The sequence below is a fragment of the Pleurodeles waltl genome, chromosome 8 (genome assembly GCF_031143425.1).
Source record: "Pleurodeles waltl isolate 20211129_DDA chromosome 8, aPleWal1.hap1.20221129, whole genome shotgun sequence".
NCBI lineage: Eukaryota > Metazoa > Chordata > Amphibia > Caudata > Salamandridae > Pleurodeles > Pleurodeles waltl.
This window is the reverse complement of record NC_090447.1, coordinates 422,261,830-422,276,154: the sequence shown is the minus strand read 5'-3', so window position 1 is coordinate 422,276,154 and position 14,325 is coordinate 422,261,830. Positions and strand designations below refer to the sequence as shown.

Genomic DNA, 14,325 nt, shown 5'->3' with positions numbered 1-14,325 from the left:
GAGCACTGAGACTTATGAGGGATGTGTAAGGATTTGAAGCTCTGGCTCTGTCAAGCTCATTGTAGTCCAGAGTTCCACAGGTAAGTGTATTGGATAAGCTAATAGAGGAAGACGGATATTATGTGTGGAGCCGTCCCTGTTCATCTGATTGAGTTGACTTCTTCCTTTCAGATGCAGTCCTGATATTTTACCTTGGACACATCATTCAACCATCTCTGCTGCAGTAACAGCTTTCCCTGTAATGCTGTCATTTGTGGGATGGCTCTGTCATAAGTTTGCCTTTCTTTGTCACAGTGCATTTTTGCCAGCCACGTGATCTGCTACTCATAGCAGGTACTCAAAATTGGGGACTCCTTGTTGAAGGCCAGTATCATTGAGTGCACCATGTTCATGCCAGAGATTCACGTTCCTTCAACACCATAGGTAATCAACTAAAGATAAGCTGTGTGGCTGCCAGGAAGGGAACATTTTGTAAACACAAGGTGATATGTAGCAATTCACAAAACACACAAATAAATCTAAATAGTGTTTAGCCAAGAGAATTCCACTTCTTTTAATTATCATTGATACCGGCATGTATTGCACTCACAACTACCTTGTGTGCCCAATTTCCAGTTGATACCAGTACCGTACGCATCCATCGAAAAACAAAAACGTAGTTTGGATTGCTTATATTTGTTATCCAATATGACTAATGTGTACACAAGGCTTCCCAGAAGTAAAATATGAATACCTATATTTGGTTGTGTAAAGTTGAATGTAAGTTGACTAATGAAACTGGAAGTTATTGGAAGGCCCTGAATTTTTAGAAATAACTGCTGCCAAAAAACAGGCCGAGTGGGTTCTGTGTGTAGGGATTGAAAACCAGAATGTGCCATATGTTCATGACCTGTGCCTGATGTACATGGGAGTAGGGCAAGCTCAGCGGACTATAGAGATACTGTGCAAAAGGCCTCACTCCATGCCTGGAGCCCACAATGCAGACCTTGCCCAGCTACTGCTCAGTGACGGGGAGTACGGCCTTTAGCCACACCTTGTGTTTAGAACCTGAAGGACATGTCTGAAAGTTTTTCCCAGCTGTTGCTCTAAGATAGGAGAAGTAGGCAGAGAGAAGGAGGAAGCCTCGACCCGTGTGAGGGGTGAGCCCAGTGGCTTTGGGGGCAGGATGAGGGAGCAAAGACCGGAATCAAGGTATGGGGAGCAGAAAGGAATACCGTTGGGTGGTTAACACTGATGTATACGAAACCTCAACATATACGTTCCCAAGCCTTTTAATGCAGAGATTATAACCAACCTGTTTCATGTTCTTGCTAATAAGAAAGAAGAGTCTGTAGAGACCATCTGCATTTGTATGAGGACTTCGATGATTTTGTTCCACGAGGAAGTTGGATCCTTTTAGAGATGCAGACCATCTCAGAAGCTTTGGATTTTCTCTTTCGTATACGTATGGCATCTTCAGGCTCTGCAATTTGTTATAACAATGGGCTGTTTGTGAAATAAAAGGGCCTACACGTTTTTTATCAGACTTTTTAATTAGATAGAAAAACATATTACTCACAAACACAATCAATGGTGGGAGAATAACCCTGATAAATTACAAGTCAAGAACCCAATGATTGAGTTTGAGTAACTCTGTGTTAAACTTTGGGCGTTTTGCAATCATATCTTTCCATGTAAGATTATTCCTAAGTGGAACACCCAGGTAGGAGCAAATTCATAATGACAGCCCCCAGCGCATGTCCCAGTAAAATTATATTTTTTACTTTTGCCACAAACAAATCTTACCCACCTCAAGATGCCACACATAAGAGTCCCTCTAGTAACCAGCAAACTATGCAGGCACATTTTAATCTCTATGTTTAATGCCTGAGACAATCCAGCTTTCTCCTTTTTGCAATTTCTTCGTTTTGAAGAAACTATCACAAGCAAAGCCCTTTTCTGTAAGTAGGAAACTTGACCCTGTATGTACCCCATCTTCCTCATGCATCCATTAGCTTGTGAACCTCACTGCCCCCTTCTTTCACTTTTTAATCCTTAAGAATTTCAAATGTATAATATATAGTTGCCTTTCACAATATGCTTCTCCTGGCTGGCCAAATGTCCTTCCACTGCTTATGAACTCTTTTGATCAGAAAGATTGCCAGATTCTGACCATAGAAAGGTTTTCCTACAAAAAGGCACAATGTGTTAGTAGAAGTCAATATGATTGATACACTTGAGAAACTGGACATAATGAGCAGCCTACGAGGCACAAAAAACTGATTATTGAAGCTCATATTTCTTATTTTCCTTTTGAAATCCTAAGAAGTCTAACCTTTCATCGTTAGTGAATTGTCCCATCGCCCACATGGAGTGGATAGTTGTCACCCTCCTATTTCTACACTGATGTGGAGGCAGCTCTCTTAGGCTACTGCACATAAACATCTTGCTTTCTCACACTTGACCATCAAAACATACATGATGATGGATCAAAGTAAGCCGTTGACAATCGACAGGACCCACCAGGACAATCTAGCAAAGACCATATGGAATCTGAGATTAAAGGCTTTGGAAGAAAAGGTTCAAAATCACATTAGTTATTCTGTAATGGTCTTACAAGCATGGCTAGCCATTGCATGCTTTCTGAAAGCAGATAGAAAGGCGAAGCCACTCCAGCGAATGCCAGTGATTGAAGAGAATCTGTATTCTGCTCACACCTCCTTATAAAACTTAACCTGAAGTTGTACTTTTGTGTTATTACTTTTGTTCTTCCATAAAGTCAGGTAAATGTAATAGACTGGCTCACAAGTGCACCTACAAGGCACAGCTGCACATCACAGATGTGATCCTCGACAAAGAAAATGAGGTCCTGTCAGTCACAGATGTACAAAATGGGCAATATGTGGTGTTGGTCTCTCCCTTACCTTTTTGGACATTCTTCATGTCTGATTAAGACAACAAGTCTTAACCACAGTTAAAAATTGAAGTCTGCTTTGCATTACACCTTGTATCTAGTCATGGGACCCATTAAAAGCAAATACAAGTCACCCTAAATCTTGGAGCCTGGATAGCAGCTCGCTTGAAAAGGTGGAATCGCACCTAGGTAGCCAGGAGAAGTATACAACGGCTTTAGATAAAGGGCAGATCCTGCTGTAAGAGTCTCAGCCTGCCCGACTGCGCATACACACTCGGGAAAACAACATCTAAGAGATGCATTGGTATTACTGTAGTAACGTTGTGCCACTCTCTTGTCCTGCGCGTAACAAAAGGGAATAATGCAGTGATGTCTCTATGATGCATGGGATGAGTAGGCATGTTGGAGAAAGCTGAATGTGGATGCTGTGAGAATGTTATAATGCACACAATAGTGGGGTCTGTGCGTTTGGTGAATCCTTAGCAGCTAATTGCTGAAACCTAAAGGCCTACTATGAAATAAAGATCTTACCTCTTACCTTAGTGGCTTTAGTCTTTTGTGTGAAGACCCTGCCCTCCGACCGCAACTATTCATAATTCACTTTAGGAAGCACAGTATTGAGTTCACCGGACCCCGAGAAGTTATACCTGACACCATTCCGCTGGGCCACACTAAGGGGTAGAATGATATTTAGTCCAGGAGCCGAGAGGTGGAATGCCCTCCTCACATCATTTCTGTCCACGCCCTCCTGCAGTAAATTTACAGTGCCTTCTAATCCTCCTGTTTTATTGCTCACCGCCTCTAATTTATGACGGTGGCTTAGACGAGCCCCCAGAGCCGCTTGGCACTGAGCGATCATTACTAGCGTCTTTCTGATTATTACATGTTTGCGAACACCTAGCCTGTCACACTTCGTCAGCAGCATGTTGGGCGGCCTTCCTTTAGCAGAACTCTGTGGCGTCTCTTTAAACTGGTGACTAGCAATTCCATTTAGCTACAGGTTGGAAACGATACGGATCCTTAAGGGAGTGGAAAACCACAGGCTGAAAAACTCTTTTCTTCCCTCTGAGATCTTTTTTTTAATTTTAATTGCCCTTGGAGCTTGGGTATCTTATTTCTCACTATGTTCCACAGTGGCAAAGAGGTAACTCGAGAAAGAAAGAGCAGCTTAGATGTATAATGTACAGCTCTTGTTTCTTCTTGAGAACATTAGGTCATTGGAAATAGTACAAGGCGGTGTTTGATGGCAGGGAATGAGACACTGAGCTCTAATAGCTTTTGTTCATGGCGGTGTGGGCCACTTCTCCTCAAGGCAGTGCCAATTTGTACTTCTGGTTGTCCACCTTGTTGCAGCGAAGGCCAGGTTTCATACTGCAGGTGCAGTGCTGATTTACAGTAAACCTTAAATTAAAGAACAAACATGTTCTTTTTAATTGATTATTTCATATTAAAAGTTAAGGCTTCTTCATTTCGTTTTATAGCTTTATCCCTCTTTCAGATTGTTTCTTCAATTGTTTTAGTTTATTAATTTAGGCAGTGTTAAGTCACGCTGTATATGAATATTTACTATAATTCTTGACCTCGCCAATACCACGAAAAAAGTCCCAAGAGCCGTATGTTTATTAAAGCAGTTCAGAGCTCTGCACAGAGTCAAGACATACACATAGAAGGGCAGCAAAATTCTAACAAGCATTTGCAATGCAATCGGTCTCACGTTTACTCGAGTTAAAGCTATTAGCATTGTAAATTCCTAACCGGACTTTTCTTGCCACATAACCGGAAAAGTAAAATAGTTTCACATAAGCGAGCCGACGGCCGCCATGAGCGCAAATCAAACACACAAAAGGGAACAGAAGTCTGCTCTCAGTGAAACTTATTTGCAAAAGTACAATTATCCATGTAACCGGCAAAAGTGCAAATATCCATGTAACAGGTTGCTCTACTACTGCCCAGTGAGATTGTGCTGCCTACGAAATAAAGAGAAAACATAGTGCAGAAACCACACGGAAAATATGGAGCCTCGTATGGTTTTAGTAGTTGGCCAGTGCGCTCGAGACGGGCTAAACACCAGAAAAGGCATGCATGCCTTTCACTAATGAAATCAAGTGAATTTTAAAAGGCAAGTATATGAACCAACCAAACCGATAAGCTTGACAAGGGCGTGGTTATAAGCCCACGGAGAGATTACACCCGGGGCGTAGCGCTTTGCGCTCAATCCTAAAACGTGGAGATGACCATGACAAAAAGGGGCACTTTCCTACATCATTATTTAAATGTACCGATTTGGTGATTAGCCTCAGTTTCGAGCGGTGATTCTTGATATAGTGATTATGGGGCCCACATTCACACAAAGAAAATCGATAACTCTGCTTTAGAGCCAGGTGACATGTGGATGATTTCTACGATGACAGATGAGACTAGAGAAACCAGAACTTTCATCATAAATTATTACATCCTACAGACAAAACGCCAGAACCTTGGTCTTTGCCAAAGCTTGTGGTTACTTAGCTTGCAATCTAGATGTGCAAAGAAGTGCGGCCAGGGTGTTAAATGAGCAGGCATTGAGTACATGTAATTTATTAATTTTAAAGGCAGAGTACCTGCACTTCGCAACCGATATGCAACACTTACACCAGGAAAGTACCACTTTCAAGACGTAAATAGGTATCTGAGATAGTAAATACCCACTCTTTTATATTCCCAGTTCAAGTCTGATTTTCGAAAGGTCAGCCATGCAGATTGCCGACCTATTTCCTAAACGATAATTTACCACAGTCTACAAACTACGAATTGCAGATCGTGAGTGGGAGACTTCAAGCCCTATGCCCCTGCATACGTTTGAATGGTGGTAGAAAAATAATTACCATTCATTTGCACTGCTTGGAGCCCGCATATCGCTCTTGCTAGAGCAGTTGCACCGTCAGTCACAGGAATCACAAAGGCCCTTTTAGTCTGGCATGTTTGGCCCCACGAAAGGCAATTACTGTAGAGATCTTCTGACTTGCGTATGATTTTGTATCTTTCAATTGTTTTTACACTTGTACCGTGATCTTTCTATCATTACTAAATGCTGCTCCCTCCCCCCCCCCCCCTTTTTATTGGCACTTTCCACGCACTGGCAATTTTCATTCTTGTATGTTTGGCACCAATAAGGACAATTACTGAAGATATCTGATTCTCATGCGTTTTTGTATCTTTTACTTGTTTCTTTTTATACTTGTAACATGTTTGTTTTATCATGTAAAGGCTTTAATTAACTGCATCGTGATTAATAAATATAATACAGAAATCCAATGTTTGTATTAGCAGGTACTCCCTTAGGGCAACACGAGCACCATTAAATACGTTTTTAAAAAGAGATGCAGGAAGCACGTTTCATGAATACTTGCATTTAAAAGATTTAATTTGAGGGCGGGGCTTGGTTTAGCTTTACCTTTCCCCTTGTAATCAAAGAAATGTCCCCAAGACCCCCTCTGCCAAAGAGCTCATTCGGTGTTTATTGTGTTCAGCAGTATCACTTCCAGGATACAATGGAACAACGCAATCAGTGTCCGTATGTTTCCAGTAGTTGGCCGGCACGCTCAATGAGGGCTAAACACTGGAAAAGGCATGACATACGCATGCCTTCCACTAAAGAAAGCAAGCAAATTTTAAAAGGCAAGCCCACAAACCAACCAAACTCAGCGCTTTGCGCGCAACCTTAAAAATACGAGGCCTAGCATCACATAATTTTTTTCTGTTTTAGGTAGCATTAGTGTGCATTATACATATCAGGTGTTTTTGGATTTCTATAAGAGTTACACATCTGAACTGTTCACTTCAGGCAGTCCGCTCTTAACCTTTCACATAACCTGACATGTATTTGTTTAGAAAGGCAGTTTGGTATGGTCGGTGCTCACGGTGATGCATATGCTGGGTCCAGCGCAAATAAAGTAATAATAAAAAAGTAGTGATACAAGACACTGGCAAATTTCTGATTTTCTTATCTGCAGATGTGTTATCACCTCTGTCCAAAATAGCTACCATCTCCGAGCTGGTCCTTGTTCCTTCCTTTTCTAGCCATAGCTTTCTTACATCCAAAAGGTTACAGTTAGGTATATCATTTTCAGTATTATTCTTTTAAAGTTTAAACATTGTGTCTGTGCCCTTTAGTGCGTTAGGGGTAGCTTTCCAGTTGTCTAATGTTTCTTCGTTGTTGGTCCTTCCTCGAAGGAGAGGTGAATGGTTTCAGTCATCTGTACTGCCTAAACCTGCACTTGTGTAGTTTATTATCACACTGGTCTACATTTCAACACGTTTTTAGTTCAGGGTTGTTCTCACGTCAGCGTGTATTATTGTGAAAATGCTGAATGGAATGGAAATTTGTGCTTTTCAGAAACCTGCCCCATGGTCGAGCTTCAAGGAAAAACAACCTGTTAAAATGTGCATGTCAATGAAAACTGAAAACAATGAGGCTTCCGCAGCTAATAATTGTGTGTTTTTTAATTAGCATGGAAGACCCATGTTCCCAGACAGTATTCAAGACTAGTGGTAAATACATGCCAGCATTTGAAAACATATAGGCTGAAGATTTGAAAAAAATTGGAAGAAATTACTATTGCCATAACTTACATTGAAGTGAAAGTTGAAATCTAAAATAAAACTACTTTTGACTTCAAGCAATCAGGAGTCTGTTGTCTGAGACAACAGTGTTGGCATGTATGGTGTACAGAACACAAATCTCTTTCAAAGTTCGTTTCAGAATATAGACAAATATTTCATATTTTAATTTTAGATAGGTTTAATCATGGATGGGGTTTTAATAGAAATTGTAGATCTAAGGTTGCCATGGCTGAGGTAATGGCCCTTTTATGTGAAAATGCTAATCCATTCTCGGCATTAAATAAAATACATTGTCTTATGATTCTTTCATAGAGCGGTCATGCAGCGTGGATGATGCATGAGGGACCTGCGTCTCACTTAGCACAAGTATTCTGGAAAGTACTTGAAATGTAGTTAGGTCATTTCTTGAAGTTGAGATAGATAGATGTCAAAGACAACACAGTCAGGAGTGTGTTCCACAAAGGTGGTCCAACATCCAAGAAGGTGTGGCCCCACTTTCTCTGCTACCAAAGCATGGATTCTGCAAAAGGCCATTTCCCAGGAAAAATGGAGAGGGTGTGGAGGTAGTGGTACAGCATGTCTTTGAGAAATTGACCGACTTTGGTGGGTCTGTAGTTCTGAATTTTTTGGAATTTAGTAACCAAACTTTTGGAGTTTTCATTGTGAAGTCTAACCCCATAAGACCTTATCTGCATGGATCCAGCTCGAACTGTTGACATCTTGTCCAGCTTCCTTGATTGAAGAAAAAAACAAGCATGAACTACAGTCAAAATTGAAAGCTCATGTAGTTCTGAACAGCTTTAACAGGCCCGGGGCACTGCAGCAGAGGCATTTTGTTGGTGTCAGAATTAGGGCTAGTTTTGCCAAAACAGAGTTAATTGAGGGCAATGAGCAGCCTTCACTTTTCTCTATTTATAGTATTGACAGAATAGTAGGGTCTGTAGATCAACAGCTTAAAATTGAATTTGCCAACAATTAATGTACATGTATCTTTTTTGTAACAGACCATTGCATACGTGTGTAATTGAACAAAGTCCTATTTTGGCCGTCCCAGCAAGATCTTATTGGGAATGTGGTCTGCTCTTAAGATGGGTTCTACTCATTCTTTTTAGTTTTGCACTATAACTATTGTTAGGCAGAAGTGAGGGTTTCCTCAGTCAACAGTGAAAGAGTAAAACGTGTTGTTTCAAGGAAGCTAATGAGACCCTCACACGTGCTGTTTGAAAAAAATGCTTGATTTGTGAAGCCGAGAGAAGATGCAGGACAGAAGCAATTTACTTGCAGTTGGCTCCTTGCGATAACTCTATGATGTTAAGGAGCAAATTTATCAATACTCTGTGACACCCCAAAATCATGCAAAGCTGTGCAAAGATTTAAAGAACTATTTATTTTCCAACGTAAAACATTTTTACTCTGGAGGTTGCCCTTAAAATAGCGCTATTTGCACTTTGTACTACTTTGCATCGAAGGACGTTCCACTGGTAGTATTGGGGTGTTCAAACATGGATTCTAGTACCCTGTACAGCACACCTCTAGTGTGTTAAATGTTTTGAAGTTTTTCTAAGCACAGGATTTTGTACCATTCCAGTACAAAACCTGTGCTAGATATTGTACAAAACCTGTGCTAGATATCGCTCACACAGCTTTGCAGTATGGTACAAAAGTAGTGTGAGGGCTGTTTGTGCGCAGCAGCAGGCCATATTTAGTAAATTTGGATCTGCATTGCTTTCTCCTCCCTAACACTGTGCAGCTTGTCAGTTCTGGATGCTGCACCATATTGCAATGATTTTGTTTAAGAAGTCTACCCCTAAGAGGTCAGTTTTGTAGCTTGGCATGACAGATAAATAAATTGCTCTTCCCACGATTTGCATACTTTGTTTCAGAGTGTAGATATCCTTATGCTACCAGAATTGGAAGAAGTGTACTAACATCATCTGGCCCAAAAGAGAATACAAAATGTAGGTGATCCTGCACCGAACCGAAGAGCACAAAATATCTGTCCAAGAAAAAAAACGTTCCAAAAAAGACAGGAAGTTGTTTGAGGAGGAATGGTACCTGTAGCCCAGCTAGTTGGATATTATTTAGTCTCAAAGACTATAAAGGCACGCAGCGGGGTGCCCCACTCACTGAGCGTGGGGATATGTCTCAACTTAAAGAACACAACATCAGAATGCTGCCCCAGGGACATCAGATCATTTTTAGATGTGTTAAATAATTCCTTCATCAAGAAAAAGCAAAAAAGAAGGCAGTTGAAAAGATATATATTTATTTTATAATTAGCCCATAATTAATGTATTTACTTAATATACATACAGTTGTCTATATATGCACAATCAATTGAAAAAACTCTGATCTTGCTTGGTGTGAGACACTTCCAGTGAATTTTGGACCTGGGCTTGAATAGAAACTAACGCTACTCAAACGGAATGCATGTATTTATTGGATTTAAGGCTGCACTGATTGGGCTAGGCAATATTTTCCTTAGAAATTCATATATGCAACACCTCAAATGGACTTTGGTTAGTCGACTCAAAACAATAAGAGATTGATGTTTACACAACAAGATGTCCTAAAGGATTCCTTGTGGCTTTTCTGCCCTCTAATATACGACCCTCGCCAGGACCTGAGGATGGTCCTATAAAATCATAAGAGGGGGCCTGAAACAGCGACATTTTGGAGCTTAGTAGGGCCACTACGATCGCTATTTAAGGTGCCATTTGGAAATTTGAAAGGAGCGACTTCCCCCTGCTGTCTACATTTTGAGTTTTCCCTCGAGCTCTACCCTTCTGGGGTCCTCTGGTGGTTCAGTTGTGTATTTTAAAACGGTGACAGTGTGTTATATTTATGTTTTTTAAAGGGTGTGGGGGTTTTCTAGCAATGTGCCAACTCTAAGGAGTGTGCCTTTTGGACTAGTGTTAGCATCTATTTCTACAAAGTAGTTTTCGTTTCTTAAGTATTTCACAACGTGTTTTTTTAACCAGGGCAGCTGGATTTGCGAACTTTTACATTTAGAACTTCATTTGGGTTTTGTTGGGTGTCCCACCTAAATAATATATCGCTTTAAGAGTGATCTCTCGATGATTTTAGAAATTATCAGTGTAAAATGGTCAGCCAGGGTCACTTTCTGAATTATACTTTGGGGCTTTTGTGTTTCATTGATGTTTTATTACTGAAATTCCAGTGGTTGAAATTTTATTCCAAATGGTGTGTGACTGTTTTGCACATGGTATTTGCCAGGTGTGAGTTGCTGGATGCCTTTAAACGCTTGAGTGCACTTCTGGGTTCTGCAGGCACTGACCTTAGCTCCCTTGTCTTCTTATCAGGATGGACCAGAAGGAGGAAGCAGAACAAAACAGGAAAGTGCCTGGATCTTCCGATTCTGGTACAGCTTCGACCACAAGTATCCTTTTAAAAGACGTGTTTGTGTCTTTGGAACATGATTATGATTTGATGGAAGGTGGATCGTAAACAACTGTGACAATTGTATGTTATACTAAGGCTTTACCTGCAGGTGCTACCCTGCTAATGCTCTCTTTGCGGCAATTAGGTTGACTTGTCTGCATTATGCCCTTCAAAAAAATGTTTATTATGTACACACATATGCATTGCTAATAGAGTTTATACTGTTGTATGTTTCAGGGTCGCTTGTCCAGTATTTGGACTCAGAGACTGTGCAGCTTGTTAGTTACATGTAAGCCACCCTATGCCTTGTCACTTAAAAATGCATGGGCCAAAGAGCACCAGAGATGACGTCGAGTGAAGTTTGTTTGGGTAGTGTGATGTATTTAATACCAGATCTTGAAATAAGTGTTTAGCATATTACTCCCATCCCTCAACTAAAGTCCTCCTCTGACTTCACCTTTTCCTTCTGTATCATATATTTATGTCTGCACTTTGTCCCGTGAATCCTGCCGCCCCAGCCACCTACTTCTTTCCTATAGTGTTTTTGTCTGCGTGATTGCTGCGTTTGTTTACCCTCTCCATTGTTTACCCTCTCCATCATTATCACCAAAATCTGAACATTTAAGCAGCTCGTGCCAAACTATGGATGATTCTGTTTCTGAGAGTGAGATTAAACATTATTTCCACAAATAACATTTTTACAGTTAATTTTTATTTATTTCATACGTCTCTTAAAATTGAGCATTAGAACCATGACATTGAGGCTGTGCATTACCATGTATGACATTAGGCCACCAAATCTGTATGATAGTGTTCAAGGAGACAAGTATGACAACAGCACAGATGCAGTTTTTTTTTTTTTTTTTATTATCTTTTATTTTGTAGTTCCATGTATAAGCCTTATCTCTAGGCGCTCGACTGGATCCAAACATGTTCTCAGCAGTTTAACTTCACCAGCACCAGTAGGTCCTGGACAGCACTGTTGCAAAATCAAAGAAGTAATAAAAGACTACAGGAGTTAGATCTAGGATGCTACTAGAGCTGGTAAAGTTGGTTCCTTTTTTACTGTGATTCACCAGATGTGAGTTGCGGAACCCTGAGGTGTTCCTAAATTTCTAGGTTTTCTCAACAGTTCTCTTCTCTTATTTTTGTGACTAATTTCGCGTCCAGAGCCTTATATCTTCAAGCCTAGTGACAGATCTACCAACCTGAAGTGCAGAACGGACATATGTGCCATCATGAATCCTCTCAGGACTCAGAGTCCAGCGACCACTGCACCATGATACACCCCAAGGCAGTTCAACAACAGGAAGAAAAGCTTGCTTTAGCCAGTCTGCATTTGAGTGCTAACACTAAATTCAGACAACCAACTAAAAGCTTTTACCCGTCAAGGCACCACACACTCCAGAAAAAGCATATGTTTTCTTTCTCCTCCTCCCACCAGGAGAGGAAGCTTAGGTGGTCCAAGGAGCTGTCTGACTCATCAAAAACCATCTCATGGCTTTATTCTTTACAAAGGGATGCACATTTGCATATATTTTATGTCATCCGCTCTGCCAAGCAACAAGCCACCACCTTCTTGTCAGTGCCCCCTTACAGGGAGCAAAAGCATCTCAACGCTGTCGGCTTGAAGATTGTATGATAAGAAGAGTGATTATTTTTTGCTTTTCAGAGAAGGCCACAAGCTGTCATCCTCAAACTCCCCCCCCCCCCCCCCCAAATTCAATTCACACACACATCTTCATGATGGAAGTTTCCTCCTTATTCATGGGCATTAGAGTTGGTGAGGTCACTATTCCAGGTTCTTCTTAACAATAAGAGGGTAGGCTTTAGACTGATTATAGATTTTTTTTCAGAATTTGTTTTTAAAATCATGACCCTTCTCCAAGTTTTATGCACACTTAAGACTCAACACTGGATGGTTTCTGTAGATCTCCAGGACAAATCTTTTTATATTGAGATTGCAGTAGAGCAAAAGTGGTTGCTGAGAGTTGTGGTGGGAGACTTCAGCTGTCAGTCGTGAGACCTTAGTGACACTGACTTCACATTTTGGCACCAGCAAACAATACTGCCACAAATGGTCATGCGTAGAATCGTATTGAGAGTATTATGATCATGGCAGTGTTGAGTCACGGCTTGTTGATGTCACATAAATGTATGTTTGACTTCACACTTTAGAAATAGTTTCTTATCAGATCGTCCATAATAGCACCTTCTCCCAGACCGTTACTTGTCTCGTGGATTTCTAATTTTCATATTGATGTATGGGTGTCTGCTGCCTTTTCCATGTTGTGTACAGGTCAACAGAACAACAAACCTTTGCAAGTTAAACATTTGGGCACCCCTTGTTCGATATAAGTCAGCAACACTCCAGCAGAATGACTGCTTTCTGTATCTGTATTGTGTTGTATGGTCCACAGCAGTAGCAAGAACATTCTTTGTAGTAAATTCTAAGCTGTTGTTATGCTATGGCAAACTCAACATGCAGTAGCGAGTCAAGACATAATTGCATTGATTATGAGTGTGGACTGGCAGAGTGAGCCAGGTATAGTGGCTTAGTGAATTAATGGGCTTAATTCAATCCATTATAATATCAAAAGGAGATCGGGTTTGTTTGTGTGTCTATGTTTTTAACCAATGCTATGAGGATCAGACCTAATAGTGTTCGTATACCTTGACAACCGCCATCTCTTTGACAACCATTGTGCTATGGGAACTGGTCCCGGCAGTGTGTTTAGGTACTTTCAAACAAGCGTATAAAAAACCTAATAGAGCAGTTATGTGTGCCTTGGTCTGCTTTATGACCTACCCTAATATCAAGGCGTGCATTTAGTTAGAATAGTAAATACAAGACTCCATTATGGTCAATGATCATTACTCATATATAGCTATATCTGATAGAGACTTCAGACTGGATCCGGAGATTTTTCTTCGAGCAATACCCTTGCGCGTCGGCAGGTGGCGTAGGTCAACTCCACGGGCATCATTGGCGTTGTAGTTGCCGTGATGACGTTGGGGTAGTTTATAAATGCCGCCCCCGCGCAGTGACGTCAGTTCTTTTCTTTCCGTACCACGCGCTGATACGGAGAAGAGCTACCCTGGGTATTTTTTGGCCGAATTTGACAGTTTTGTCGAGTTTTTTCTGTGAAACTTTGGTGCATCGATGATGTCCCCGAAGACCGGGTTCAAGCCATGCGAGGACTGTCATCGGACGATGTCGGTGATGGATCCTCATCTGATTTGTCTGTGGTGTCTCGAGTGCGACCACGGCCCGAAGTCGTGCTCCGAGTGCCAGGCCATGTACCTGAAGCTTTGAGGGAGCGGTCCCTAAAGCTTATGGCGGCCTGGCACTCGACTCCGCATAGGTCCCAGTCTCGCTCGAGAGGAAGGTCTCAAGATCGGTCGTGGAGTCATCACCACTCGTCTTC

The 14,325-nt window shown here is 41.2% G+C and overlaps 1 protein-coding gene across 2 annotated transcripts in view; it reads left to right on the top strand.

The window, feature by feature from the left end:
* SLC9A7 (solute carrier family 9 member A7) overlaps positions 1–14,325 on the top strand; it is a 389,146-nt gene that overhangs the window by 359,104 nt on the left and 15,717 nt on the right. For both annotated transcript variants that reach the window (XM_069204294.1, XM_069204295.1), the window contains one exon: positions 10,819–10,895. In XM_069204294.1, the coding sequence (XP_069060395.1) occupies positions 10,819–10,895 (77 nt within the window). The remainder of the gene's footprint in view (positions 1–10,818; positions 10,896–14,325) is intronic.